At 42.7% G+C, this 26,423-nt stretch overlaps 1 protein-coding gene across 1 annotated transcript in view; it reads right to left on the bottom strand.

Annotated features, from left to right (window-relative positions):
- Positions 1-1,340: 1,340 nt before the first annotated feature.
- The window catches only part of LOC147452692 (membrane-associated protein VIPP1, chloroplastic-like), a 55,208-nt gene continuing 30,125 nt past the window's right edge, over positions 1,341-26,423 (bottom strand). The window contains exons 2-11 of the mRNA XM_086518309.1: positions 13,117-13,217; positions 12,799-12,909; positions 12,639-12,703; positions 12,465-12,546; positions 3,141-3,215; positions 2,980-3,050; positions 2,818-2,900; positions 2,274-2,338; positions 2,127-2,201; positions 1,341-1,765 (exon numbers count right to left, since the gene is read on the bottom strand). Of these exons, the coding sequence (XP_086374435.1) occupies positions 1,649-1,765; positions 2,127-2,201; positions 2,274-2,338; positions 2,818-2,900; positions 2,980-3,050; positions 3,141-3,215; positions 12,465-12,546; positions 12,639-12,703; positions 12,799-12,909; positions 13,117-13,217 (845 nt within the window). The 3' untranslated portion in view covers positions 1,341-1,648. The remainder of the gene's footprint in view (positions 1,766-2,126; positions 2,202-2,273; positions 2,339-2,817; positions 2,901-2,979; positions 3,051-3,140; positions 3,216-12,464; positions 12,547-12,638; positions 12,704-12,798; positions 12,910-13,116; positions 13,218-26,423) is intronic.

Below are 26,423 nucleotides of genomic sequence, written 5' to 3'. Positions count from 1 at the left end.
TTGTGGCCAACCTTCAATATCTTTGATCCAAAACTTTAAGCACACCATTGTTCCAATGCTCATAGATCAATATTTCCTTTCAACCCCTAGATATCCAACCATATAATGCAATTTTGTTTATTAGACCCTTGTTATTAGATCCAAGTAGCAGATTCACCAAGTGAACGATCGAATGGTGAGCAAGAAGATTGGTCTATCAAGTGGAAGGCTGGGTGGCGAGCTCAAGGCTAGTGTCTCAAGAATCACTAGCTAACGATCAATGCTACACGTTGGTACAAAGAGGAGGGGGTTGGTAAAAATGGTGTCAAGCCATTGTTCGGGAAAAATCATTTTCACAAGCATACAAAAATCCCTCCAAGACAAATCTGAACCATAAATTATAAATACTAGCTAGTATTTTTGCAAAATTACACTATTTTCCATGTATTTTAAGCGGAATTTTCTCCTTCTTGCCCTCCCCTCAACCGGCTACTTTGATTTTGCAACTGGCTCATGGCTAAGCTGAGGCACACTTTTCCGAACACTGTGTCAAGCTGCAAGATGACTCAAATTGGCCAAATCAAAGGCCTCCATTACCTTAAGGTTTTGAGATTTAGATTGCTAGTGTGTTAAGCAACAATGGTCGACAAGCAATAATGAACAAGTTGGAACTAATGGAAAGAATATTGGCAAAATGGTGCCAAGCTATAAGATGATGACCTTCACCACCTTAAGGTTTAGTAAGAGGTCTCCATCATCTTAGATTACAAGGGTCTAGATAATGATCATAATTCAAAATGTCTTCCAACTAAGCACGTAGTGTACTGAAAAGGCTTGGATGGGGACCTTCATAGGTTTCCCCCCCTTGATTCAATATGATAGAATTATGAGTGCAATTGTAGTGCAAAGAGATTATAGATAAACGAGTCTTATTGTTAATATAGGTGCTTACAATAGATAGAAAGCACTTCCCAAGGATGTGCTTCATAGATAGCTTGAACCTCTAGAAGGAAACACCATGTATCAATAGCTCTATGGAAAAATACAAATCAAAGACTTAACACAAGATACAATTGAAGATAGGCCCAAAAACTTTGAGTAGAGCTAGCATTCTATATTCATTGTAGTAAAAAATAGCCACATTGTCATTTTGCAAGGCATGGAATTTGACATAACAACCCTACAACCTTATGAAACAAAGAGAGGAAAAAACCTCTGGCACTAGAAGTCCCACAAAAAATCACATCCATGTTTGTACCTTCCATGGAAAACAAACAAGTTTTATTAAATGGGAACTATTGCAAGGGGGCAAAATTTGAAGCGACAAATCTTGACAATTGCCACAAGTGATGGCAGCATGCTAGAGAAAAATGGATTGTTCTCGTTTCAATGGAGGTAATGAGAAACCTTCACATACTCAAAATTCCCTCTTACTACAACAAAACTTTGGACCCTTCATTCCTTATATATACCCCCAGCGACAGCTATCTACAGAATTGTCCACTCTTGCAAAGCTTTAAACCACAAAGCTTGGTAGCTCTAAATATGGAGCTCATCTCTCATCAACAAGGTGGGACACAAACTACAGGCTTCAATACATGTATAGCTATGGCCCAAAAGCTCTACTACAAAAAATATAAAATTATTGTACAATTCTTATGGAGAGGGTTCATAATTCATTGACTTTCCTCCGTAAATCGCTCAATTCTTTCTCGATTTCAACATCCTTGAAAGGGTAAGGGCCACTGCTTACAGCGGGTCGCCCGGCAGGAAGCTCACTAGGTCTCTGCAAACATCAAAATCAAGGCATCAATAAAGTGGAAAAGCAGTTGCGCTCAAGCAATAAAAGAATGTGATGGTGTCTAAAGAGCTGGTGTCCACAGGACACCTACTATTGAAACATGAGGCTATATTCATTTCTTATAGCGCGTGCACGCGCGCACACACATGTATATAGAGCACAATCGAAAATTATTATCTCACAACTTTTGATAAATTTTATAAAACTTCTATCGCATGCCATGCCCATTTTGATGCTTGCTATTTGATAGCACAAATAGGTTTCCAGCATTACGTGCTTTCACCCGAAGAGCTTCAAAATAATATTTTCATAACCAGCTCTGGCCATCAGCTAAGAGTCCAATTACCTTCGGGGAACCCAGCATTTCCTGCTTCAGTGCAGCCAAATCATCATCCACGGCGTCGCCCTCTAGCAAGGCAAACTGCAAACAGCCAGATAGTATAGCATCATCATATCCACTCTGACACACTAAAATGAGGAAATCTAATATTACCTTCCCTGCAAGATCATCTGTGCTAAGTTGATTCAAAGCATCTGCTTCAGCCTCCAAGGCAGTGACTGGTTGAAAGAAAAACAAAAAGGTGTATAAACATCGACGAATAATCCCAAACAAGTTTAAAAACTCAGTCTTAGCTTCCGTCAAATATTCAAATTATAAACACAGATCACTATGGTTGCAGGCTGATGGGCAAGGAAAAAATAATGAATATGCTTCCAAATCGTAAACAGCTTTCGCCCATTAGTCTTCTGTTTAGAGGCCTGGTGATTGTAGAACTTTGAGGTTTTGATGCTGATGGAGAAATTTGAACACCCACAACTAAGGTCACTACTGACTAGAACCTGAACATGGCATGTCTTCCGTTTTGTGGACCTCCGCACATTAATTGTTATTTAGAAACGTTCTTTTTAAATTGAGAAACCAGCCCTTTTTCAATGTTAACTACGTAGAGCCAGGGATGCCGATAGCAGAGCAAAGGTCAAATACTGTAGAAATTTATATTAAAAAAAACCGAGATAAAACTTGGCAACAAGTTTACCTTTCTCTTCCATCCTTTCAAAAGCTGACAATGCCCCACTCGTGTTGACAGTGCCAAGCATTTCATTCACCTTCTGAGCAGTTCTGAGGAAAGTGGGGAGGAGTTACGAATGAAGTTTAAACAACATCAAGACAAAGTTCGATATGGTTAAGAATTGCTTACTTTGCTGACTGTGCTCTTGCCTTCAAGGTGTCTTTCTTTGATTTTGCTTCTTGTATCTTACTTTCCAAAAGCTGCAACCACCAATCTCCTTATAAGAGCTAAGATGTGTCTGCTTGTGCATTGGAATACATCTAAATGGATTGTGAATATCAAAGGTTTACCCGAGTGCTTGAAATAAGTTTTTCAACAACAGTTTTCTGTTGATCAAGCTGGCTCTTTAAGGCTTTCGCATTATCCTGAAAAAAAACGCATGATGTATCACTCTTAAACTCTCTTCTCCCCTTTCAACCTCTTATGTCTTTGGAAACAGAGTAAACATGCCTCATGCATGCTCACAATTCTACACAAACACAAATGTGACCAAAACATTTGAATTATAAACCCTTGAGATCTGTAATACTTCCCAATGGCGGGTGTAGAGCTAGGTATCAATATATGCTCCCGCCACAACATACACCACACACAAGCATACATCACAAATGCTGCTGGCCAATGACGCATTACAACTTGTATAGAACCTTCACTACTATGTTCTACATTTTTCAACTTATGCCAAAACTAGATTGATGTTCCTTGGTTTGTACCTTGTTTTGTTTCTTGACAAATAAAACTCTAAGGCAGGTTCAGACACTCTTGGAGTGGAAGGGGTGTGAAGTGATATGGCATGGATCCATTGGAGCGCAAAGCAGGAGCGAGATCATAGAAAAAGGCGTTACAACCCAAAAGACCCACCATGGGTCAATGGGAAAACTGTAGGAAATAATGCGGAAGCATAGGATCAAACTTTCCATGGCATTGTAGCGCAAAGCAGGAGAGAGATCCAGACCCATCATTGAAGTGGGCAATTACCCCCCCCCCCCCCCCCCCCCCCCCCCCCCCCCCCCCCCCCCCCAAAGAAGAGATGATGTCAAGTGACTACTGGCCAACGGAAAAACTGTCGGAAATAATGCGGAAGCATAGGATCATACTTTTCAGCATGAAAGCCAGACTATGTAAGTTGAGCTGCATGCTTCTCTTCCCAGCCAGTAGTCACTTGACACGAGTGCAGCAAACATTTACTCTTGTCTGAACCTAGCCTTAGCTCCATCTCAAACTATAACCAACCAGCACCACGGGTCAACAGGAAAACTGTAGGAAATAATGCCAAAGCATAGAATCATAATAACAAGGTTAATCGCATGAAATAAGCCCAAAATGAGAGAAACATTGTGGACATGACATGGACTGGGTGGGAGTAGGCAACTTGGGCAAACACATATCATATCTTTATCATATTGATGGCTACTAAGCACCTTTCGGCGCATTAGCTAATGAGACAAATTGACGACATGGCAGCTTGTACCCGTCTGCTGAAGACAGAGAGGGAGAATTGCGATGTGATGACGTGGAAATTGTCACAAACTGCTGACCTGGCAAACCCTAAATATTTGACCAACTTATCGAAGCCGGCCGAGGGGCTAAAACCTAGAAGCTGAAGAAGAAAGGCCAACTTGCAGAAGCCAGTCAAGGGGCCTAAAAACCTCAACTGAAGACCAAAGGGGGTTAGGACTAAAAATCTAACCTTGCCAAACTTAAAGGATCTCGCCAAGGGGCCTAAAATAGCTACACAAGAAGCCAAACCCCCAAAATTGTATAGATACTGCTAACGTGGCACCTGCCCGTGAATTGTGGAAATCCCTATTGACGTGGCAGCACTGTATGAACAACCTAGAGGGCACTTGAGTTTGGACTAGACGCTTTTAGAAGTGCTACTTTCATGTAATCGCTTTTGGATAGGCCAAGGGCCTTTGTGGGCTCTCTCTCTCTCTCTGGCATTCTACCGTGTGGAGAAGCAGAGCAAAGTTCCAAAGCTTTTACCTTGTTGAAGCAATATAAAGAAATACTAAAAGGGGCGCCAAGGTTTGAGCAGAACTCCACCACTGAGTGTCTCTTGCATGGATTTTCTCAGACTACTGACCATGGAGGAGATTGATGAGATCCACCAGCGACCGATGCTGGATCTCCTGTGATCTAGCTATCCCAGCTAGCTATTTAGCTGCTTAGTCCACACCTAGCAGTTTAGGATTCCATAGTATTTTATTTTATTTTGTCATTCTGTCATTTTGTCATCTTGTTACTCTGACTTTGTATCAAATCCACCACATTGTAACTTTCTGGTCTCATAGGTCACTTTGGCCTTTTGAAGACATTAATATAACATCTCTCTCTCTCTCTCTCTCTCTCTCTCTCTCTCTCTCTCTCTCTCTCTCTCTCTCTCTCTCTCTCTCTCTCTTCAATTGTTTTGAAGTGCTAAAAGTTTGTTCCAATTTTTTAGAAGTGTCGCTTTTTGTGTAACTGCTTTTGGATAGGACAAGGGCCTTCAAACATGTTACGTGGGCACTCTCTAGCATTCCGCGTGGAGAAGTAGAGCAAAGTTCCAAGAGCTTCTGCCTTGTTGAAGCAATATAAAGAAATGCCAAAAGGGGCGCCAGGGTTTGGGGCTAGTGCCCTCTGGGGGTGAAATCCGGTCCAAAACTACAGCAATCGCCTTTTAGAGAAAAAGCTTTTTACACTAATTGTTACCATATATGTGGTAGTGATGTACCTTGAGACTTCTCCAAAGCCTCCCTTACCTTGGCAAAAGCAGTGTCTAGATCTTGATCCACTTTAAAAATCTTGTCCTTCGTGCTTAGAATCGGCGGAACCTTTCTGACACCCTCAATTATCTCAAATGGCACCTTCGCTGTAGACGTGTGAACTGTGTTGCTGTAAGCAAACTCCACCACAGACAAGTACTTCTCCCACTGAGTTTTATGATCAGATGTAGGACTTAAACAAGTCCAAATCCATTGAATTGGCATCAAGAGCTGGATAATTCCTAAACTCGACTAAATATCTGTAGACCAGCTTACCTTTCACTTTTCTTTCCCTATGTGCCAGTACCTATTCAAGAACAAGAATCTCTTCCGTCTCTTCCACCTCCTTTGGCTCCCTATCCACAGGCACTTCACCTTTGAAAGGTCTCAAGAGTCTCATATGGAATGCATTGTGAATCTTCCAAGTATCTGGAAGCTTCAGTCGGCAGGATACATTATTTATCTTTTTTTGTAGGTGGAAGGGCCCATAGTACCACATACTAAGCTTTGGAAAAAGCCTCTCCTTAGCCTTCTGCTTTCATAGGCTAGACTTTCTCAAACCGGAGTAGCACCCTATCATTTTCCTTCAACTGCAAGTCAAATCAATGCTTGTTTGCTGACAAATTTGACTTCTTACTCTCATCAAGTTCATTCACATTGATGGAGTATACAAAAAGACTGGATTTCATTAATTTGGAAACGGCTGAAGCCGATACAAGTGGGATAGACTTGCCCTTTAATTTCACATTAATAGTGATTTCTTTGCCTTTTTCATTCTTCAATGTGGCCTCTTTTGCCCAACAGTCGACCACGACGTAGTTCTTTTAGAACCAGGGGATGCCCAAGACAAGGTCACACCCTCCAAAGGCATGATATAGAAGTCCTCGCGCCCTAGATACCCCTGATAGGTGTAATGGCGAGATCTCGCCCTACTGCCACTAAAATCGCCTCCATCGGTGGTCCAATTTCTTCAGGCACTATTCCAAGTCAAGCCGCCAATTCCGATGAAATGAAGTTGGCCTTGTCTCCTTCATCAAAGAAGATAAGAACTCCCTGATCTTGTACTTTTCCCACACTCTACAAAGCTCCGTACTCTCATCTATCTGCTCTGGGCTCGCCCCCACAAAATTTGGAACTAGCCTTGCCTTTGTCTTCCCTTTCATTGCACGCTCATGTGGACTCTGGCTTCAAGCACAATCATCAAATCTCTTTTGGTAGGCTGCAACAAAACTGCTCAACTTGTTACTTAAAGGTAATTCCCGAAAAGAAGAGACTGGTAAAAAAGTATCCCAAAACCTCTGGTAATAGGTGCCCAAGGTGTCTTCTTTTGTCATCCTCGGATGCCAAGTCGTGATGACATTCTCTTCATACTCTTCCCTGAGCCATCTAAAGTGAAGATTCTTTTGAATTTGCCACTTTTTAGGTGCTTCCCTGTGCAACACTAGGGTAGACCACCATGTCAGGGCATAGACGCCGCCCATCGTACCTTGAAGGCGTCTAAGAAACGTCCTCCCAAATAGATGATGTCAAACTACTGTATGAATGCAAGGGATCGATGGGTTTCCTTGTAGCTTGAAAACGTGTCAAACTTGACGGCTTGACCTCCATCCTTGACCTCCTTGGTCTTCTTGCCCTTTTTCTCGAGATGGTCGTACTGAGCCGGAAGTACTAAAGGTCTTCTTTTCTTCCCATACAATGGCTCATCGATTGTGTAACAATGAAGATGACGAACCGGGATATCCTCAAAGAAAACCGGGATATCCTCAAAGAAAACACACTTCTTGGATGTGCTGGTTCCTTGAGAGGAGATTTCCCACCCAAATAGCCGGTATAACATGCTGGACGGCTCTTCTTCCGAGAATTTTTCGTAGCCTTAATCAATTTTTGGTAGCCTCTGCACAGATTCACTGTGAGAAGCCATGTGTACTGCATGAAAAGGGATTGAATCCTCCGTAGAAGATACGTCTTAGCTCTGATACCATTGTAATAGACTTGGAGACCCCAAGCCAAAAGGTCTATTGTAACTCACTTGAGAAAATTGCGAACAACTAGACTGAGAGAGAGAGAGAGAGAGAGAGAGAGAGAGAGAGAGAGAGAGTTGGCACGAAGCGGCAGAGTTCCACTTCTAGATACACTTGAGTCTTGCCCCAAAGACTGGCGCCCTTTCTTGGTATTTCTTTATTATAATGCTTCTCAAGGTACAATGTCTGAGGGTCCTCTCTCCGCAGTGCTCCCAAGCTAATTTGCTTGAGAGAGAGACCCTGACTATGCTTATAAACATTTACAAGTGGCCCTCGCCCAAAAGCAACTCACATGAAAAGCATTGGCCCCAAAGCCAATAGACCCAAAATCTGGCGCCCCTTGGGCTCTTGCGTAAAAGGAGGGACGTTTGTACAAAGTCATGCCATCATCTTTGCAAAACACGGGCTAGTCCGTACAATGTGTCACTTGTCAACTTTTACACAATTTTTGGTCCTTGCTTTATTCTAGAAGGGTTTAGACCCCTCGACCATTATTTGTAATTTGGTGGGGTTAGGTTTTTAAACCCTAATCCCTTGTGTCCACTCGGCCAATCTTTGGAGTTGGGGGCTGTTGCCACGTCACAAACTTGTGACATCATTTTGTACACAATTTGGAGACTGCTTTTTCCAAGGTCAAGGAGGCTTTGCAGAAGCCTTGCACACGGTAGGAGAAGGCAGAAAGCAAGTCTCGAGGCGACTTGCAATTGAGGGAGAATGATTGGGTGCTTCTTTGTTTTGAGAAGGCATGCCTTAGAAACAAGAAGGGTAAGGAGAGGCTTTGCTCAAGATCATTGATGTGTCCTTCGGCCTAAGGTTGCCCAATACTTGGAAGATTCACAATGCTTTTCATGTAAATCTATGGAGGCCTTCCTCTGAAGGTGGTCCCATTTCCTCGGGTGTGATTCCAAGTCGAGCAGCCAATTCAATTGAGATGAAGGTGGCTTTGGCTCCTCCATCGAAGAAAATGAGAGCTTCTTGATCTCAAACTTTGCCCCACACTTTGTAGAGTTCTATACTTTCATCAATGTGCTTTGTGTCGATCCCCACAAAATCCAGTATTTGTCCTGCCTTGGTCTTTCCTTTCTTTGCTCGATCCTCTGTCGCTTTTTCGGAACTCTTTAGCTTACCCTCAACCTGATCATTGGACGCTTCGTTAGGGCACTTGGCAAGAACATGCCCTTGTTCCCCGCATCCATAGCATTTGCCCTCTTTGTAATACTCAGCGCGTTACTCGGCTGACATCTAGGGCCCGATGGTTTCTTCTTCTGTTGCTTCGCCTTCTTCTTGTTACCCTTCGATTGATTTGGCCCCAGTTGAGCAGACACTACCTTGTCTATTGGGTATGTGAGTGTATCGGTATGCATTCCAAAATCCTTGCTTTGCGTGACCCATGAGTCGTTGAATGGGGTCCACCTTCTTTTGTAAATAGTAACGTCGGATCTCCTTGGGCAAGCTGCAACAAAACTGCCCAACTTGCTCTTCAAAGGTAATTCTTTTGAAGGAGGAAGCAGGGAGAAAAGTATCTAAAATTTTTGGCAATAATCATCAAGAGTATCTTCTTTAGTCATCCGAAGATGGTTCCAAGCTGTAATAACATCCCCTTCATACTCTTCGGTGAGCCATGTAGAGGTAAAAACTTGTTTGAATTTATGTGGTGGGTCCAGCCCACTAGATCTTCTGTTAGTTTTTTCACTTAGGCGATTAGGAAAAATTGTCTTCTCCCTGCAGAAAGAGGGATTGGATCCTTCGTAGAGCGAGAATCTTCTGTGCTTTGATACCACAGTAATAGACTTACACACTCCAAGCCGAAGATCTAAAGGAACAAACGTGAGAGAAACTAGAAACAATTGAACAAAATTGAAAATAGAGAGAGAGAGAGAGAGAGAGAGAGAGAGAGAGAGAGAGAGAGAGAGAGAGAGAGAGAGAGAGAGAGAGATGAAATGAAATGTTATATTAAACGTCTTCAAAAGGCCAAAATGACCTTTGAGACCAACTGATACAATCTTGGTGGATCTAATACAATGTCTGGGTACAAAATAAAATGGAAGTAAAATAAAAGCGAAAATGAACATCGGTGTCCGAGAGTAACATCCATGTCCTCCACACACACACACACACACACACACACACGACGCGGCACGGCGAAGTTCCGCACCTAGATGCACTTGCCACTAGCCCCAAACAATGGCGCCCCTTCTTCGTATTTCTTTATTATTCAGCTTCAGAAAGTACAAGGTTCGAGGGTCCTCTCTCTTTGGAAATGCTCCAAGCAAAAAAACTGCCCACGAGAAGAGGCCCTTGCACCGTTATAAAGGCCCCCCTGGCCTAGGCAAAAGCAGTTACACGAAAAGCTTTACTTCTAAAAGCATCTGACCCAAAAGCCAAGCACCCAACGGACTGCTCGTAAAACACGCCGCAAATCGCGAAAGTCCGTCCAATTGCCACATGTCATCGCCATAAAACGCTAGCCAGTCTGTACGCTGGTGCAAAGTGTCATTTTTACGCAATTTGGGTCCTAGCTTTATTTTTAAGGGTTTTGAGGCCCCTCGAGCAGGTTCCATAGTTGGGTGGTTTAGGATTTCGGGTGGTTTAGGATTTGGATTGCTAACCCCTTCTAGGCCCCTCGGCACGAACCTGAACGTTAAAACTTCTTCTTCTTCTCTTTCTTTCACTAGGATTTAGGCCCTTACATATGGCCACCGTCCTTTACGCCATGCCACATCATCAGTTTGAGACAGTTTCTGTCATGACTCTCGAGATCAAGGGCAGACTTAAGCCTATCACTAAAAGAAGCATTAAATCGGAAAAATTAGCACAAAAATGAGGTAGTTGATAGGGCATACGCACCATAAAAAACAGAAAGAATAAGCACAATATCAACTTGTCGTAACTTGGATGAAAACTTCACAATGTTGTCATACATAAACTCTCTGTTCTGATGATATGTTGTACAGGCTTGGACTCGTCCTACAATGTTGAAAGGTTTAGTTATGTGGCAACCTATGGGCTGACTTTAAATTGGCTTTTGAGTTCTACTGAACTGTAAGTGTTACTCTTAAACAAAGCTAGCATTTGTTGGGGTTCTGCTCTATGGGTTACTTAATGCTTCGTTTTCCCAAGATAGTAGTCATTTGGGTAATGGTTTATTTCTCTAAACAAACTGGACTCTGGTCTGATACGGTCATGATTAATTTATTATAAAGGCATATGGGCTGGCTGCACCAGCTATAAATATAATGGCTGTACTGAGATGGGAATACCTATTTCGCTTGTCACTCTTTAACATAATTTTTTCACACCAACTGGCTGTTATTTACCTTTACTAACTATTGAACTATAAATCTAGCTTGTTTGAGCAGGTGATTAGAGTTATTGGGCTATACTTATGATGTTGCTATACCTTGACTATTGCTCAATTATACATGGTGATCTTTTTCAGATTTTAACTAGGGACTATTGCATGATATTGGTCTCCTCCTTGTATCACCTTATTGTATGATGGAATTATGGCTCGTTTTAGCCTTTGTTACTGACCGGTTTGCTGAGCCTGAGAATGTAGAAATTGTGAAGTAATGATAATGTTGACTTGACTTTGTTCCTGGCTAATTAGGATGTTGTGCTAGTTAATGTGACTGGCTCCTTTCTGGTCACTAAAGCAGATGTGTCTTTTGCTTTAGAAGTCATGGTTTTGGAATTTTACTACTACAACTTTTTGCCATATGCTATTAGACTTTGGATTTTTGATATCCTATATAGGGCTGGCATGCTCTGCTTGGTATGGTTTGAGATCTAGCTTTGATTAATGCTTCGATAGTGAGGTATGAACCTACTTTAGACATAGAGATGGTTGTCCCTGGCTGAGGATATGTATACAATGGGTAAGGTTTTTCTTTATCCTAATGTACAATGCTTGTCTGATCAGATGGGATCCCGGTTTTGTTGAAACATTTGGTACTAACATATTGCTTTTTTTTTTTACTTTAGCGAGCCGGGGGGCCGGGCACCTACTCTCGCAAGGTGAAGCTTTTGTCACTGATTTCAATCTCAATTAGAGACCTTAGACACCGCTTTGGTACTAACATATTGCTGGTTCTGCTGGGGACTGGGTCCTCTTGAAAGGCACGAGCTTTTTGCTGGTTATGCTGATCCTAAAAGCAATGTTGATGTTGCTTTTGCATGCGAGTTTTGGTTAGCTTTTGATTCACCCAGATTTTGATTCCAGTCTTCCAGGATCCGATTCCACACGTAGAGACTATTGGAGAGTTGTGGCAGTTACCCATGGCCCAAATGTTCTTTCTTCAGAGGGGGAAGTGGAGCTAGCTTGGTAGTCACTTTCGAACGCACGACTTTCTACCAGATCTGGTGGTTCCGCGCACTATGAACAGGATTTCTTCATGGGTTTTCATCGTTTTAAGATTACCCATCAATAGACAAATACATCTTTATTACGGAAATGTTCATATAATCATCTATCTATTTTAATTCATACATGTAAATATTTATATGTAAATATGTACATATAATTATTTACGTACGTATCTAGACATCAATATTTTAATTCATAAAAATCTAAATGATTGCTGATGATTTATTTAATTTCCTGTAATGCACATATTCTACGTTCTGTATGGTTAATATATTTTTACGGAGTAAACTTTTCACACTTAACAACTTGGCTGGTGCAAGACTTGGCAAGCACACAATTAGAAACCCTATGTGTACAGATAAGATATATAACCAAAAAAAGGGAGAGAGTAACGAGCTTCCCAATGAGCTATCAAATATGAATGTGTGCGTGCGTGTGTGTTCAGGCATTACTAAGAAATCTATAGAATTTTCAGGAAAATACCTCAAAGTCCTTCCGTCTCTTGAGAGCTTCTCGAGCAAGATTCTCCTCCCCTTTTTGCAATGCAAGCCTTGCTCTTGTATACCTGCCACCCTCGTAAATTAGGCAAGAAAAGAGGATCCAGCTTAGGCATAAAAGTAATCACAAAATAACAGGGGATCAAAATGTGCACTTTACCAGTCATCTGCATTCTTTTGTGCTGCTTTATACTTGTTTTCCAGCTGTTTTTGAGAGGCTAAAACCTTACCAAGTTCACAATCAAAGAAAGTTAGGCACACATGCAAGGAATCCCAGAAATCTTGCCTAAACGAAAAATACACAAGGGAAGCCACAAAACCTGAGCAGAAGCCTGTCTCATTTTCACAAGATCCTCATTCATTTCGAGTACAGTCTGTTCAAGAATCTTTTCTGGATCTTCTGCTGAACTTACAAGGGCATTTGCATATGACTGAAGCATCCAAGTAGATCATCAGCCTACTTAGTGTCTTCAAACTAAAAGCCATTAAAAAAATGCTTATGGAGAAGGGCAAATAGCCCCCACCCCCTTCCACACACACACACACACACACACACACACACAGAGAGAGAGAGAGAGAGAGAGAGAGAGAGAGAGAGAGAGAGAGAGAGAGAGAGAGAGAGAGAGAGAGAGATTTACCCTAAATATCCGCACAACACGCTCAAAAATGTTCATAGAAGCTCCCAGAGCACCTTGTCCTGGTAAGCCCATGGGCATACTTGCAACCAATGATTCTCCATCTGTTTACATTCATATAAAAATATTGGGATGACCACAACACTTCGCAAACGATTACGTAAATCAAAACTGACTGGACATCTACATAATGGCAGTTATCCTCTCATCTTGTGCCAGACAGTTACGACCTCAAGGCCTCTTAATCATGGCCCTTTAGAAAGTATTGATATTGCAAAAGGTCAAAGTATTCATTATCAGAATGCTTCCACCCTCTCCCATGCAAGAAAAAACAAGGCTGTATTACTAGGTTCTCTGAAAAGATCAGGGATGAGCCTATCATCATGGAGAAGCACAATAATATTCCTTCACAAGGCCCGAAAAGTATGAGATTACAAACTATTGGAGGGGCTAAACACTTGCACAGTATACACAATCAAGAGCCAAGACACACCGAAATTATAAAAGAAAGAACATGATGTGCAAAACTAATTTGATATTCATATTGTTTTTCAAAAAGAAGCAAAACTTCGGCTATATACTGAATTGAACAAAAGAGAGAATGAAAGCAGCTTGCAGGGATGAAACATAAAAGTCAACTAAACACTCATTCACATCAGGGACTTACCAAACTTCAAACTCTTAACACAATACACACGTGAGCACAAGCGAACTTTAATTTTCAAATCAACCTATAGGCTAAAATATATCCTACAATGTACAGACTTGGCATGAAGCAACAAATAAATAAAATTAAACACAGTTTTGGAAAGATGCGAATCGCGAGGTTAACTTCGATGCTTGTCAAAATAGGAATCAAGATAGTCACCTCTATCATGCATAGCTTGGATAAAAGCTATGGCATCTCTACTCAAGTCATTAGTGCCTAAATAGGTGTTTGTGTGGAAAGAACAAGGATTCTACTCCTTGAAGGTTTGTGTGGCTCTTGTAACATCCTCTTGTTGCATCACCCGTGCTCTTGCCTTAGCAAGATTGTCCTCCTAGGTGCTTCTTGTCCTTTGACTTTCTACCAGACAAAGCTGTTGTTTAAGAGACCTAACTCAACATCATGAATGCCAAACATGCGCAACACTCTACCCTCTAAGGACCACCAATGAGCAAGGTGCTCAAGCTATATGGCCCCTATTATTAGGTGAAGCCATATGTGAGCATGTACATTGGTGGAAACCTTACACCATATCACAAGGAACGCGTCAGGGGACGCGGGACGGGGCTCAAATGGATTTTTAGTGTAAAAAAGAGGGATGGACGGCAAGTGGGGACGGGAAGTATGGGCATCTCCTGTGACTATGCCTTACAAGTTAGAGATGAGGTCTATCATGTGACCGTTGATGGCTTACAGGTGACCTTTTCGGGCATAGGAAAGATTTGTGAGAAGTAGGAGAGAGCTGATTGCCAGCTTCCTCACACACCGGGATTGGGTTTCCTTTCGAGTTTTGATCTTTTCCAAACATTATGAAAAACAAATACCGACAGACACCATCCACCAAAGAAAGTGATCGCGAGGAGAGTATATGCAGCAAGGGAAAGAGAGGGCGATGAGGGAAAGAGAGGAAGCGCTGCAGATAGAGATTGGTAGAGAGAGAGAATCTACAAGTAGGGATATTGCGAGAGAGAGAGAGAGAGAGAGAGAGAGAGAGAGAGAGAGAGCACCTACACACGTCACGCGCACATCTAACCCTATGTGCATGTGGACAAGCTAACTCCTATTTCTAGGGTTTAGAAATTAGAACAGCCTAGGAAGTATTTTGGCACCCTTGTGAGCCTGTACACAGGATCTACATGTCCAAGCACTTTCTGTTAGTTGCATACCCTCTGATTGCACATGAGCATAGCCAGTGTCTGCTACAAGTAGGCACTGGGGAGTGTTTCCATATGGTTACATTGATACCCAGCCTAGGTATTTATCTGCATGTGAAGCACCTCTTATAAGTGAGTTTATCAACTCATTATAGGTGACATTTTTAGAAATCGTGGGGTTGCAATTGGCATTGCCCGACCCAGCTTTAATCCCATATATATAAGGGACCTTAGGGGTCACTTCTCAAGCATAAGTTAGTACCCTCAGTAACAGCACGGGACCAGCACCAAGTACCTAACTATCTCAGCACCTCTAGCATTTTTGCTAGCAATACATCCATCAACATCCATGGCGTTTGTCCATCAACATGCTCAGCCCACCAGCGTCTTTAGACTACAGTAGCAGACTGCATAGCCATCAGTTTTCAGCCCTAGCGTTTTTCAGAACTTGCAGATTTCAGCCATAGTCCCAGCATTTTCAAACTCAGCCCTCAGATCAGCCAGTGTTTTCAGTTTTCAGCCCATCGGCGACGGCAGATCAACCCACAGTGTCACAAACTGCTGACATGTCCAGACACTAAAAAGCAGAGCCAACCTTCAGATCACGGCCGAGGGGCCTAAACCCTAAGAAGAACAAGCAACAGCAGAAGAAGAAGAAGTCCTACCAACTTATGGGGACCCCGTCTGATGGGGCCCAAGTGACATAAAGGAATTAAAAAGCAGGACCCACACACACACACACCAAGAATTACGCATGGACTCATGACGTGGCAGTTGTACGAAATTCCGTGAATTACGATGGCAGCTTTTTGGCATTGCTTTTGGACCAGAAGGTTTTGAGTTTGAAGGCTTTTCATGTAAACTGCTTTTAGGGCCTAGGGCCTTTATATATGAGGCCATGGGCTCATTCTCTGGCCTGCTTCCTAGAGAAGGTGCAGAGTCTGGAGTACCGGCTTGTACTGTGTTGATGCAATATAAAGAAATATTGAAAGGGGTGCCAAGGTTTGGGGCCAATACTCTCTGGGGTGGAATTCCGCCACTCCGTGTCACTTGTCGTCTCTCTTTCTCTCTCACTTCAGTTGTTATTGAAGTGCTAAAAGTTTGTTTAGTCTGTTCTTTTCCATTGGCACGTGGTGCCCATCTTGTGACACACAGCCTCGTCGCAGTTGCAAATCCTATTCAGCGTCTGTCACAAGACGGGCACCACGTGCCAAAAGAAAAGAACAGACTGAATAGACGTTTAGCACTTCAATAACAATCGAACTGAAAGAGAGAGAGCAAACATTACACGGAGTGGTGGAATTCCACCCCAGAGAGTACTAGCCCCAAACCTTGGTGCCCCTTTCAGTATTTCATTATATTACTTTAACTCGGTACAATGCCGGTACTCGCAGCTCTGCACCTTCACTCGGAAGAGTGCCAGAGACTAAGCCCTCTGTACTTAATTATAGGCCCTTGGCCTTGAAAAGCAGTTTACATAAAAAGCAGTTTACATAAAAAGCTTGAAATTCAAAAGCAACTAGCTCAAAAGCCGGTGCCCAAAAACAAGTAGCACGTTTTGCAAAAATCCATTCAACTGCCACGTCGACAACATAAATCGTGGAAATCGGTATAGGTTGCCATATCAGCATGTCAGCGCAATTTGCGGAGCGTCCGTACTACTGCCACATCATCAATTGCTATGTAAATCTCTGTGTGTTGAGTGTTTGGTCTCGCTTTATTTTAATGTCTTTGGGTTACTTGGACCCCATTGGATGGGGTCCCATAAGTTCGCGAGAACTTCTCTTTAAAAATAGGCCTCAAGACTTTGCAAGTTGGCAAAATTTCTTATGCTGCTACTGCTTCTTCGCTTAGTGTTTAGGCCCCTTTGTCGGGATATGAAGGTTGGCTCCGTTCTTGAGTGACTTGACACCTTAGCAGTTTGTGACATCCCCCCTTCTTGAAAGAAGGTAATTGTCCGCGATTACAGCATATCTGTAAAACAACTCAAGTTAGCTCAAAAATTTTTGAGTGTCATTCCGAGGGACATTGTCAGAGAATTGGGACTAAGGTGCAGCGGAAATTATAGATTAACTAGAGTAATCAATCAATTGTGTAACATTGAGCATATTCGAGCATGACAATTGCAGGGCATGCATTAACTTAAATTCAATCACACATCACACACATGTACTAGAAACTGTAAGAAAGAGAGAGAGAAGAATTCAACACCAGTTGAGGGCTGGGCCGACACCCCCTCCGAAAGGACTTTGTATTCTTCTTCTTCAGAAGAGCTTCTAATCAATACAACTAACTAATCGCACTTTTGTCTACACAAATTAAAGAGATGAAAGCTCTAAAATTTGGCAGAGTCTACGATTACAATTTTCACCTAAAACACCTCGTTGAACTCAATCCCAAGACCCTAAACACCTCGTAGGTGATAGGATTTGCGAGGATTAAGAAAGAATCAGGTTGGAAAGAAGCTATGTAAGCATTAAGAAGTAGTAACCTGCATAGTTGAATAGCATAAACTTGAGCAGCCATAGCTATAGAGATTGTGTGTGTGTGTGTGTGTGTGTGTGTGTGGAGAGAGAGAGAGAGAGAGAGAGAGAGGATGATGAGCCTTGAGGAGAGCATGGAGAGATTCTTTTGGCTGAGGATTGCATGGAGCTTCATGAAACAGGAAGACAGAAGTTTCCCTGCTCTCTCAAACGTAGCCCTATGGAAACACAGAAAACTCCCTCTTGCGGTCCTCTAATGAAAAAACACTGAACTACAAAGTTGTTTATCTCGCTTCTTCCGATAAGCCTAGCGGGCCCTTTTTACGGAAACGCTTTCTTTTTCGTGTTATTCCAAAAATACTCACCCTAGGTTCTAAAAAAACAGTTTTCTATTTTTAAGAGCCACTCCTCTCACCTTATCTTTGGCATGGGAGACTTGTGGACCACATCCCTTATCTCCACATAGCTTTAGATTGGCAAGTGTTGATAATAACATCTTCGCTCCCATTCCCACCTTTTGGTTATTTGTCACGTGACACATCCCAACCCTATGTGTCCGTGGACAAGCTACACCATAACAGGGTTTCCGTCAGTCAAGTCAGTTTAGATTAGCAGTGATCTGGCACTTTTGTGAGTCTATTCGTAGACCGTGCATGCCCAATCACTCAGTGTAGATGTATATCCTCTGGTTGCACACTACAAAAGCATAAGCATTTCCATCAGATTCCATCAGAGTCAGTTTGGGGATTTTTCAAGTGACTTTATCCCATTTTCCCTATTTTTGACATTTTTCACTTATTTATTAAGTGACTTTTGTTGGGTACTCAGTAGGGCAAAGTGGGTAAGTTAATATATAAGCAAACCCAAGTTAGCACAACAAGGCAGATGAGCAAAGAGCACAACACGCTTCCCCAAGCAGCAAGTGCTCCCTCCCTCTCTCAACAAGACCTCCCCAAGTCCTCCCTTGGCGAGCCATCCCCAGCACTTAGCCTCGCCATCCACTCCTTCCCCTTTGGCGTTTTCCTCACACCAGCCATCGCCTACAAGCTCCAATCCCTTGCGTTTTTCCCCTTCAGGCAGCCCAAAAGCCCAGCGTTTTTGGGATCGCAAACCCTCAGCAGAAACCTGTGTTTTACATCAGCCTTCAGCCCCTTGAAAAACGCAGCCCTTGACAGTGAATACAGCAGGGATTTCAGCCCATAAAACGCAGCCCTAGAACCTGTAAAGCATCAACGTTTTCAGCCTGCGACAGCCACCTAAAATCGCAGCCAGAACCTTGCATGATCAGCGTTTTTATCAGCCCAAATCCCCTTGCCAAAACAGGGATTTTCAGCCATGAGAAGCACCCCCAAGATCTTTCAGATCCTCAACATTTCCCCCCATTGTGGACAGCAGATAGAAGAAGACCAAATTCAGCCCTAAAGTCATCGTCGTCGTCATCGACATAGCCCCCATTTGCATCAGTCCATGCATCATCATTGTACGCCTTTGTGCAATCAAAGTTAGACCACTCTCGCCGACGAGAGTGGGGCCTTCGGAGGAGGGTTTTACAACCTCTCGGGTGTTGTATCTCTTTTCTCTCCTTCTCTCAGTCTCATTCACTTGCACGCACAATATCCACTCACTTTGTTCGTGATCATAGTACTCTCCATAAGACGGAAGGCTCTCTCCTTCCCTAAGAACTAAAAGGAACCTTGAGCAAATAAAGATCACTAATCTTAAGAAAATACAACATTCATTCCGCTACACCTTACATTGGTATCAGAGCTTTGGAAGTGTTCTGCATTACACAAGGAAAGAACCACAAGAACCACAAGAACTTTTTTTGCTTGTTGCGGTCGCACGAACCCAAGTTTACTTGGGCGTGTCGATTCCTAATCATGTTTTGTTGAAGAGTGACAGGAATCCCAAGAAAGAAGGGCTTGTCCAGCCTCCCCTTGTGTCTCTTTTCACTCATTGAGAGCGGACCGTGCACTTAGCGGCCGGCCAATCGACATGAGGTGGGAAAAAGCAACCTTGGTGTGAGCGCACGGCCGCCAAGGGGTGCGCCCGCAGAAAGGAGTAGAACTCGGGTGAAGAGAAGATCCTTCTCAACGCGATTTGCAAGCGAAAGAAACCCTCAAGAACCTCAAGAACATCAAGATCCTCAAGAACCCAAGAACCCAAGAACCAAGACCCTCAAGAACCAAGACCCTCAAGAACCAAGCTCCTCGTGAACTTAAGAACCAAAGATCCTAGTGCATGGTCGTCACCCGAAGTGGAATGGATACTTCGCATACAGGTGATGAGCATGAGAGAGGCGACGAAGGATTCTCCCCACCAGGAGATTTTTCCAACCCTCCCCCTTCACCATCTACACCACGAGTTGTTCTAACTCCCATGGAGATGATGGTCAAGTCAATGATGGACATGATGCTGGCACAACAAGAAATGGCTCGCCTTACGATGGAACGAAATAAAAGAAAGGCACTACAACAACAAGAAGCGACTCGCCTTACCATAGAGCGAATCGAGTTGCGCTGGCACAACAAGAAGCCAATCGCCTTGCTTTTGAACGCGAGCACGATGAACGAAATGAACGAAAAGCAGAAAAGGACGCCGAGCGTGAAGCTCAAAGGGAGCTACGCACTCAAGAATTTAAATCCCACGTGCTAGCCTCGAAGACCAAACCACCCAAAGATCATGGGAGTTCATCAAGTGGCGCAAGCCACGATGCGGATTCCAACCATCCAATCACAGAGAAGTTGACTTTCAGTAAGTATGACGGTAAGATGGATGCTACAGTTATTCATTCTTGGTTGCATCAATTTAATGCTTATTTTGCGACAACTAAGAAGACAGGAAATAGCAAAGTTTTGACGGCAGCTATGTACCTTGCCGGTGATGCCAACAATTGGTACCACGCATGGCAAGAGGCACAGCTAGCCGCGCACCTAGAGGCAGCCGATGATGAGCGCAAAGAGGCTTTTCTCTTTGGGTTAGACGAATACATCAAGTTTGATGTCGACGTCTTTGATCCCGCGGATCTCAACAAGGCGGTAACAATCGCTCTCGCTCAAGAGATGAAGCACAACAAGGGAAAGCCCAAGGAGAACAAGACTTCCACAAGTACCTCGCAGACTTCTCAGAACCCTCAGAATGGTAAGAACGGTAAGAATGATAAGAATGATAACTCTTCTAACCAATCTTCCAACAATCTCTCAACAAAGAATTCTTCCAATGAATCTAAGGGTAAGGCTAACACAATTGCTAAACCTAAGCTTACTCCATATGAAAAGGTAGCACAAGGAATTGTCGGAGGCTACATCACGTCGGAAGAACAAAGCACTTATTCTAAGGAAGGTCGTTGTTTTCATTGTCACATTAAGGGTCACATAAAAAGAACATATCCTAAGCTTGAATCAAATGAATCTAAAGAACCCACTTCCTCTGTCAATGCAATGAATGATAACACGAGTGTGCCCCAAGTTTCTCAGGACCCTCCCATTGATGAATCTCTCATTAAATGTTATGGTCGTACGTCGGGGCACCGTTTTGTTATATTGTTTGACCCAGGTAGTATGCATGACGTGATCAGTTCCTCGCTTGTTGAGAGAGCCCGCCTCGAAGTTAGTCCGAGATCTCCTATCGAGGTCTCTGGCTTTCGTCCCGGTATGGACGCTCTCTTCACAGAGGAGTGCCTTGATGTGTTGTTTGCAATTCAACAGACTGCCTTCACTAGAAGATTTGTTGTTTCTCCTCTCTCAGGATGTGATATGATTTTGGGCATTCGATGGTTTCGCGAGACTAACGCTCTCATTGATTTTGAGGCTAACACTTTAACTCTCAATGCCAAAAGTGATTCTCCTACTGTCTTTCATGGAGAGGACATTGCTCATTCTCCATCTCTCATTGCTAATATGCAGGACAAGATTGAAAGGATTCAGGAGGAGGAGACTCTCAATCTCTTTTTCTCCACAGCATGACACACAGGATTTGCATGATTATGAGAAGCATGATGATTTGAATGATAATGATTTGCATGATGATTTGGATGAAAAAGACAAGCATGATGAATTGCATGAAGATGATGTGATTGTTCACAAGGATGAGGTATTAGTGAATGCTTTTTCTAGCGAAGCTAACCTCGTTGCAGATTCGATCGAACGATCGATCTTGGCTCTCGAGCCTTGGTCCAAAGAACCCTCACAGGAAGTATTATGTGTTCGCATGATCGATACGCACGCATTGTGCGAGTGTTTCATTCGTGAAGATTTCTTGTATTTTAGTCAACATCGTTATGTGATCCCTTTTCATAGGCATGACATATTGTATGTTGAGCATGTTTCTCTCATGAATGAGCACGAATGTATGCGGATTTTTCGTGAAAAGCTGAAAAGTATGTATGTCAGGAAGTCACATTCCATGTCTCTTCCTTGGCATGACACAATTTCCGAACGAGCACATGATAGTATGAGCACCAAGCATGGGCATTTCCATTGTGATTTGCCACAGTTGATTGATTCCGACAAACAGAAAAGATTCGATCTCATTGTTTGCATGTGTTTGATGAACGGGTTGTCACTCCATCTATTTGTTCATCTACATTGCATACACAGTCTTTAGAGAAGACATGTTTTTTTCCTTCACTTTACATGGAATGGGTATGTTCATGGTTTTGTGTTGGAGATGGTTTCAGGAATTTTCAGCCATGGAGATTCTTGAAGACGAAAGAAGCAGGTCTCTAGACGAAGTTGAAGCATCGAAGGAGCCACAGAAGACTTTGTGTCGCTTTCGGCGCGGCCCAAAGAAGCAAGCGTTGCAAACCTTTATGAAGTTCAAGTACCGCACGACCCACACATCAGAGTGGGCCGGCGAAGAGTCCCTTCCAGGATTCCGGATGCTGTTGGCCATCTCCCTCGACGCCATACAGTTCGGTACCAGTACCTCACTTTGAAAAGGACGGGATGTCACGTGACACATCCCAACCCTATGTGTCCGTGGACAAGCTACACCATAACAGGGTTTCCGTCAGTCAAGTCAGTTTAGATTAGCAGTGATCTTGCACTTTTGTGAGTCTATTCGTAGACCGTGCATGCCCAGTCACTCAGTGTAGATTCATATCCTCTGGTTGCACACTGCATAAGCATAAGCATTTCCATCAGATTCCATTAGAGTCAATTTGGAGATTTTTCAAGTGACTTTATCCCATTTTCCCTATTTTTGACATTTTTCACTTATTTATTAAGTGACTTTTGTTGGGTACTCAGTAGGGCAAATTGGGTAAGTTAATATATAAGCAAACCCAAGTTAGCACAATAGGGCAGATGAGCAAAGAGCACAACAAGCTTACCCAAGCAGTAGGTGCTCCCTCCCTCTCTCCACAAGACCTCCCCAAGTCCTCCCTTGGTGAGCCATCCCCAGCACTAAGCCTCGCCATCCACTCCTTCCCCTTTGGCGTTTTCCTCACAGCAGCCATCGCCTACAAGCTCCAATCCATGGCGTTTTTCCCCTTCAGGCAGCCCAAAAGCCCAGCGTTTTTGGGATCGCAAACCCTCAACAAAAACCTGCGTTTTACATCAGCCTTCAGCCCCTTGAAAAACGCATCCCTTGACAGTGATTACAGCAGGGATTTCAGCCCATAAAACGCAGCCCTAGAACCTGTAAAGCATCAGCGTTTTCAGCCTGCGACAGCCACCTAAAAACACAGCCAGAACCTTGCATGATCAACGTTTTTATTAGCCCAAATCCCCTTGCCAAAACAGGGATTTTCAGCCATGAGAAGCACCTTCCAGATCCTCAACATTTCCCCCCATTGTGGACAGCAGATAGAAGAAGACCAAATTCAGCCCTAAAGTCATCATCGTCGTCATTGACAAGCCCCCATTTGCATCAGTCCATGCATCATCATTGTACGCCTTTGTGCAATCAAAGTTAGACCACTCTCGCTGACGAGAGTGGGGCCTTCGGAGGAGTGTTTTACAACCTCTCCGGTGTCGTATCTCTTTTCTCTCCTTCTCTCAGTCTCATTCACTTGCAGGCACAATATCCACTCACTTTGTTCGTGATCATAGCACTCTCCATAAGACGGAAGGCTCTCCCCTTCCGTAAGAACTAAAAGGAACCTTGAGCAAATAAAGATCACTAATCTTGAGAAAATACAACATTCATTCTGCTGCACCTTACATTATCCTTCTCACTTTCGGAGGCTTTGGAGATCCGTTTTGGACTCTTTTAGAATGGCTAATATCCTGTTTTCGCCCCATAAGATCCCGATCGAATCCTATCAAATTCCACTGGCACTTGTGAAGAATGCATTCAAATTTTGGAACTCTCTAGTTCACAAACACATTCCTTTGCCTCTTGTACATTATTGGCCCTTCTACTATTTTTATTCTCTCACTAGAATGGCCAATTCTAGCAAGAGAAAATTCATTTTAGTAGAACAAAAATGAAATTTGGTGACATTACCCCACCCTTGAAATCATAGTCATCCTCGACTATGCTTCTATGCAACATAGGTATCTCTAGTCCATTGGCTTTTTGCTCAGGATCCACTCTTAGCACATTTCACATCGTTCCAAAGTGGATGACCAATCTACTTGGTACTTGGGAGAAAATCTACCGCAAGTATGTCTACCCTATTAGCACTATCACCTTTCCGCAGTAGATTGCAAGTCCACTCAGTACTCGGGAGAAATTCTGCCACAAGTGTGCAACATTTGGTATGCATAGATATTACATCTAAACATTAATGAAGAACTTAAGAAAACAGTGTTCAAAAGTGAGAATCATGTTTTTCTTCATTGCATTTTCATTGAATACGTCAATGTAAAAACATTAGGGCTTTGCATGCAATTCATTGTAGGTAGCTACAAATGACATACTATCCTTCAATTGTAGCTCTTGCATCCATTTAGCATCTTCAAAAGTTTAGTTTTTAAATTTATCGAGATACTTACGCAGTACCTTACCATTGTGTAGCACCTTCTCTTTGTGGCGGATTATATGCTCGGATTGCAATATCTCTTCAGCCCCTTCTAATTCTGGAGGATCTTCTGCTACTGGCTCTTGTGGTGGGTCACCCTTGTAGCCCTTTAGTAGACTTACATGGAATGCATTATGGATTGGCCAATGAGAGGGTAGCTTAAGTTGATAAGTTGTTTCATTGATTGGTCGTAGAATGTGGAATGGTTCATAATACCTGCGTGCTGATTTTGCATAGTACTTTTGGTGACCTATAAGTTCTCCATGCCAACTTTTGCCCGTAATGTGCCTTGAGCGAGCTTTGGGAAACTTTAAGAGAACCCAGTCATTCTCTTTGAACTGAAGGGTTCTTCTATGCTTGTCAGCACTCACCTTCTGCTTTTGTTGTACGATAGAGATAGCTTCTTTGATCTTAGCGAAAGCATCGCGTAAGTCACGACTATACTCATCAGCAGCAAAGATCTTCCCCTACATTTTCAAAATGAGGGAACTTTTTATCTTCCTTCTATTACCTTAAAAGGTGCTTTACTTATAGAAGAATGCACAGTATTGTTGTATGCATATTCTACTAGAGGTAGGTACTTCTCTCATTGGTTGCGTTGGTCTACTTCCGTTACATAGGCTTTGAGTAGATCAAGCACAATAAAGTTCACAATTTCACTTTGCCCATCTGTTTGAGGATGATAGGCTGACGAGAAATTAAGCTTTGTTCTAAGATTCTCAAAGAGTCCCTTCCAAAAATTATTGGTCATTCTAGAATCTCCATCAGAAACAATACTTGTTGGCAAATTATGATATTTAAATATTTAAGAGAAAAATAGTTGCGCCATATGTGGAGCCTTAATAGTGTTTTTAACAGGTATAAAATGAGCTTGCTTGCTAAACCTGTCTACTATTGTCCATATCCCTATATTCCCATGGATAGACTTTGGTAAGCCAAAGATAAAATCCATAGCAATACTCTCCTATGGAGTATCACGAATTGAGAGTGGCTGAAGCAGACCAGGTTGCTTCCCACGATCATATTTGATCTTTTGGCAAGTAATGCATTGAGTCACATATTCTTGTATGTCCATTTCATTGTAGGCCAAAAGAAATATGTTTCAATTGCATCCATTGTTGCTTTAATCTCTCTTAAACTTTTAGTAACACATAGCCGAGAGCCATAGAGAAGATAGCCATCTTGAACCACGTATGGTTCTTGTGTCCTCCCTAGTGCTATGGCAGACATAACATCTTGAAAATCTCGTTCAATTGCATACTCATCTACCATAGAGGTTAGATCATTGTGAGAGGCTATTGACACAGCATTGCATCGAGGTCTATGTGAGAGTGCATCGGCTACTTGATTGTGCTTACCAGGAATGTGAGCAATGTGAAAATGAAATTGCCAAAAACAATTTGCCCACCTCAATTGTTTGTCGGAAAGCTTGGTTTGTGTCATGAAGTACTTGAGACTCCGGTGATCCGTTCGAATGATGAAGGACGTCCCAAGTAAGTAATGCTTCCACGTATCCAAGGCATGTAAGACAGCTAGAAGCTCTTTTTCATAGATGCCAAGAATGATCTCATCAGAGTGCAATCGACGACTCTCATATGCTATGGCATACCCTTCTCGAAGTAGTACTGCTTCAAGACAATCACCGCTTGCATCACAATGGACCTCAAATGGCTTTGACAGGTTTGCTAGCACTAAGACAGGTTGAGACATGAGTCTCTCTTTAAGCTTAGTGAAGGCTTTTCTCTTCTTTTCAGTCCATACATACTTGACGTTCTTCTTGGTTAGATCCTGTAATGGTCCTGCTATGGCCGAGAATTTTGCAATGAATCTTCTATAGTATTCCAATAAAACTTTGTAGCTCATGTAGATTCCTTGGTTCATGCCATTCATTTATCACCTCAAGCTTTTGTGGATCCATACTCATACCATCCTTTGAGATAATATGACCTAAATATTAAATCTCTTCTAAGAAGAATTCGCTCTTTTTTCGATTAATGAAT

The sequence above is a fragment of the Adiantum capillus-veneris genome, chromosome 8 (assembly GCF_014529385.1).
Source record: "Adiantum capillus-veneris isolate H3 chromosome 8, ASM1452938v2, whole genome shotgun sequence".
Classification (NCBI taxonomy): domain Eukaryota; kingdom Viridiplantae; phylum Streptophyta; class Polypodiopsida; order Polypodiales; family Pteridaceae; genus Adiantum; species Adiantum capillus-veneris.
This window is presented reverse-complemented; position numbering and strand designations above follow the sequence as displayed.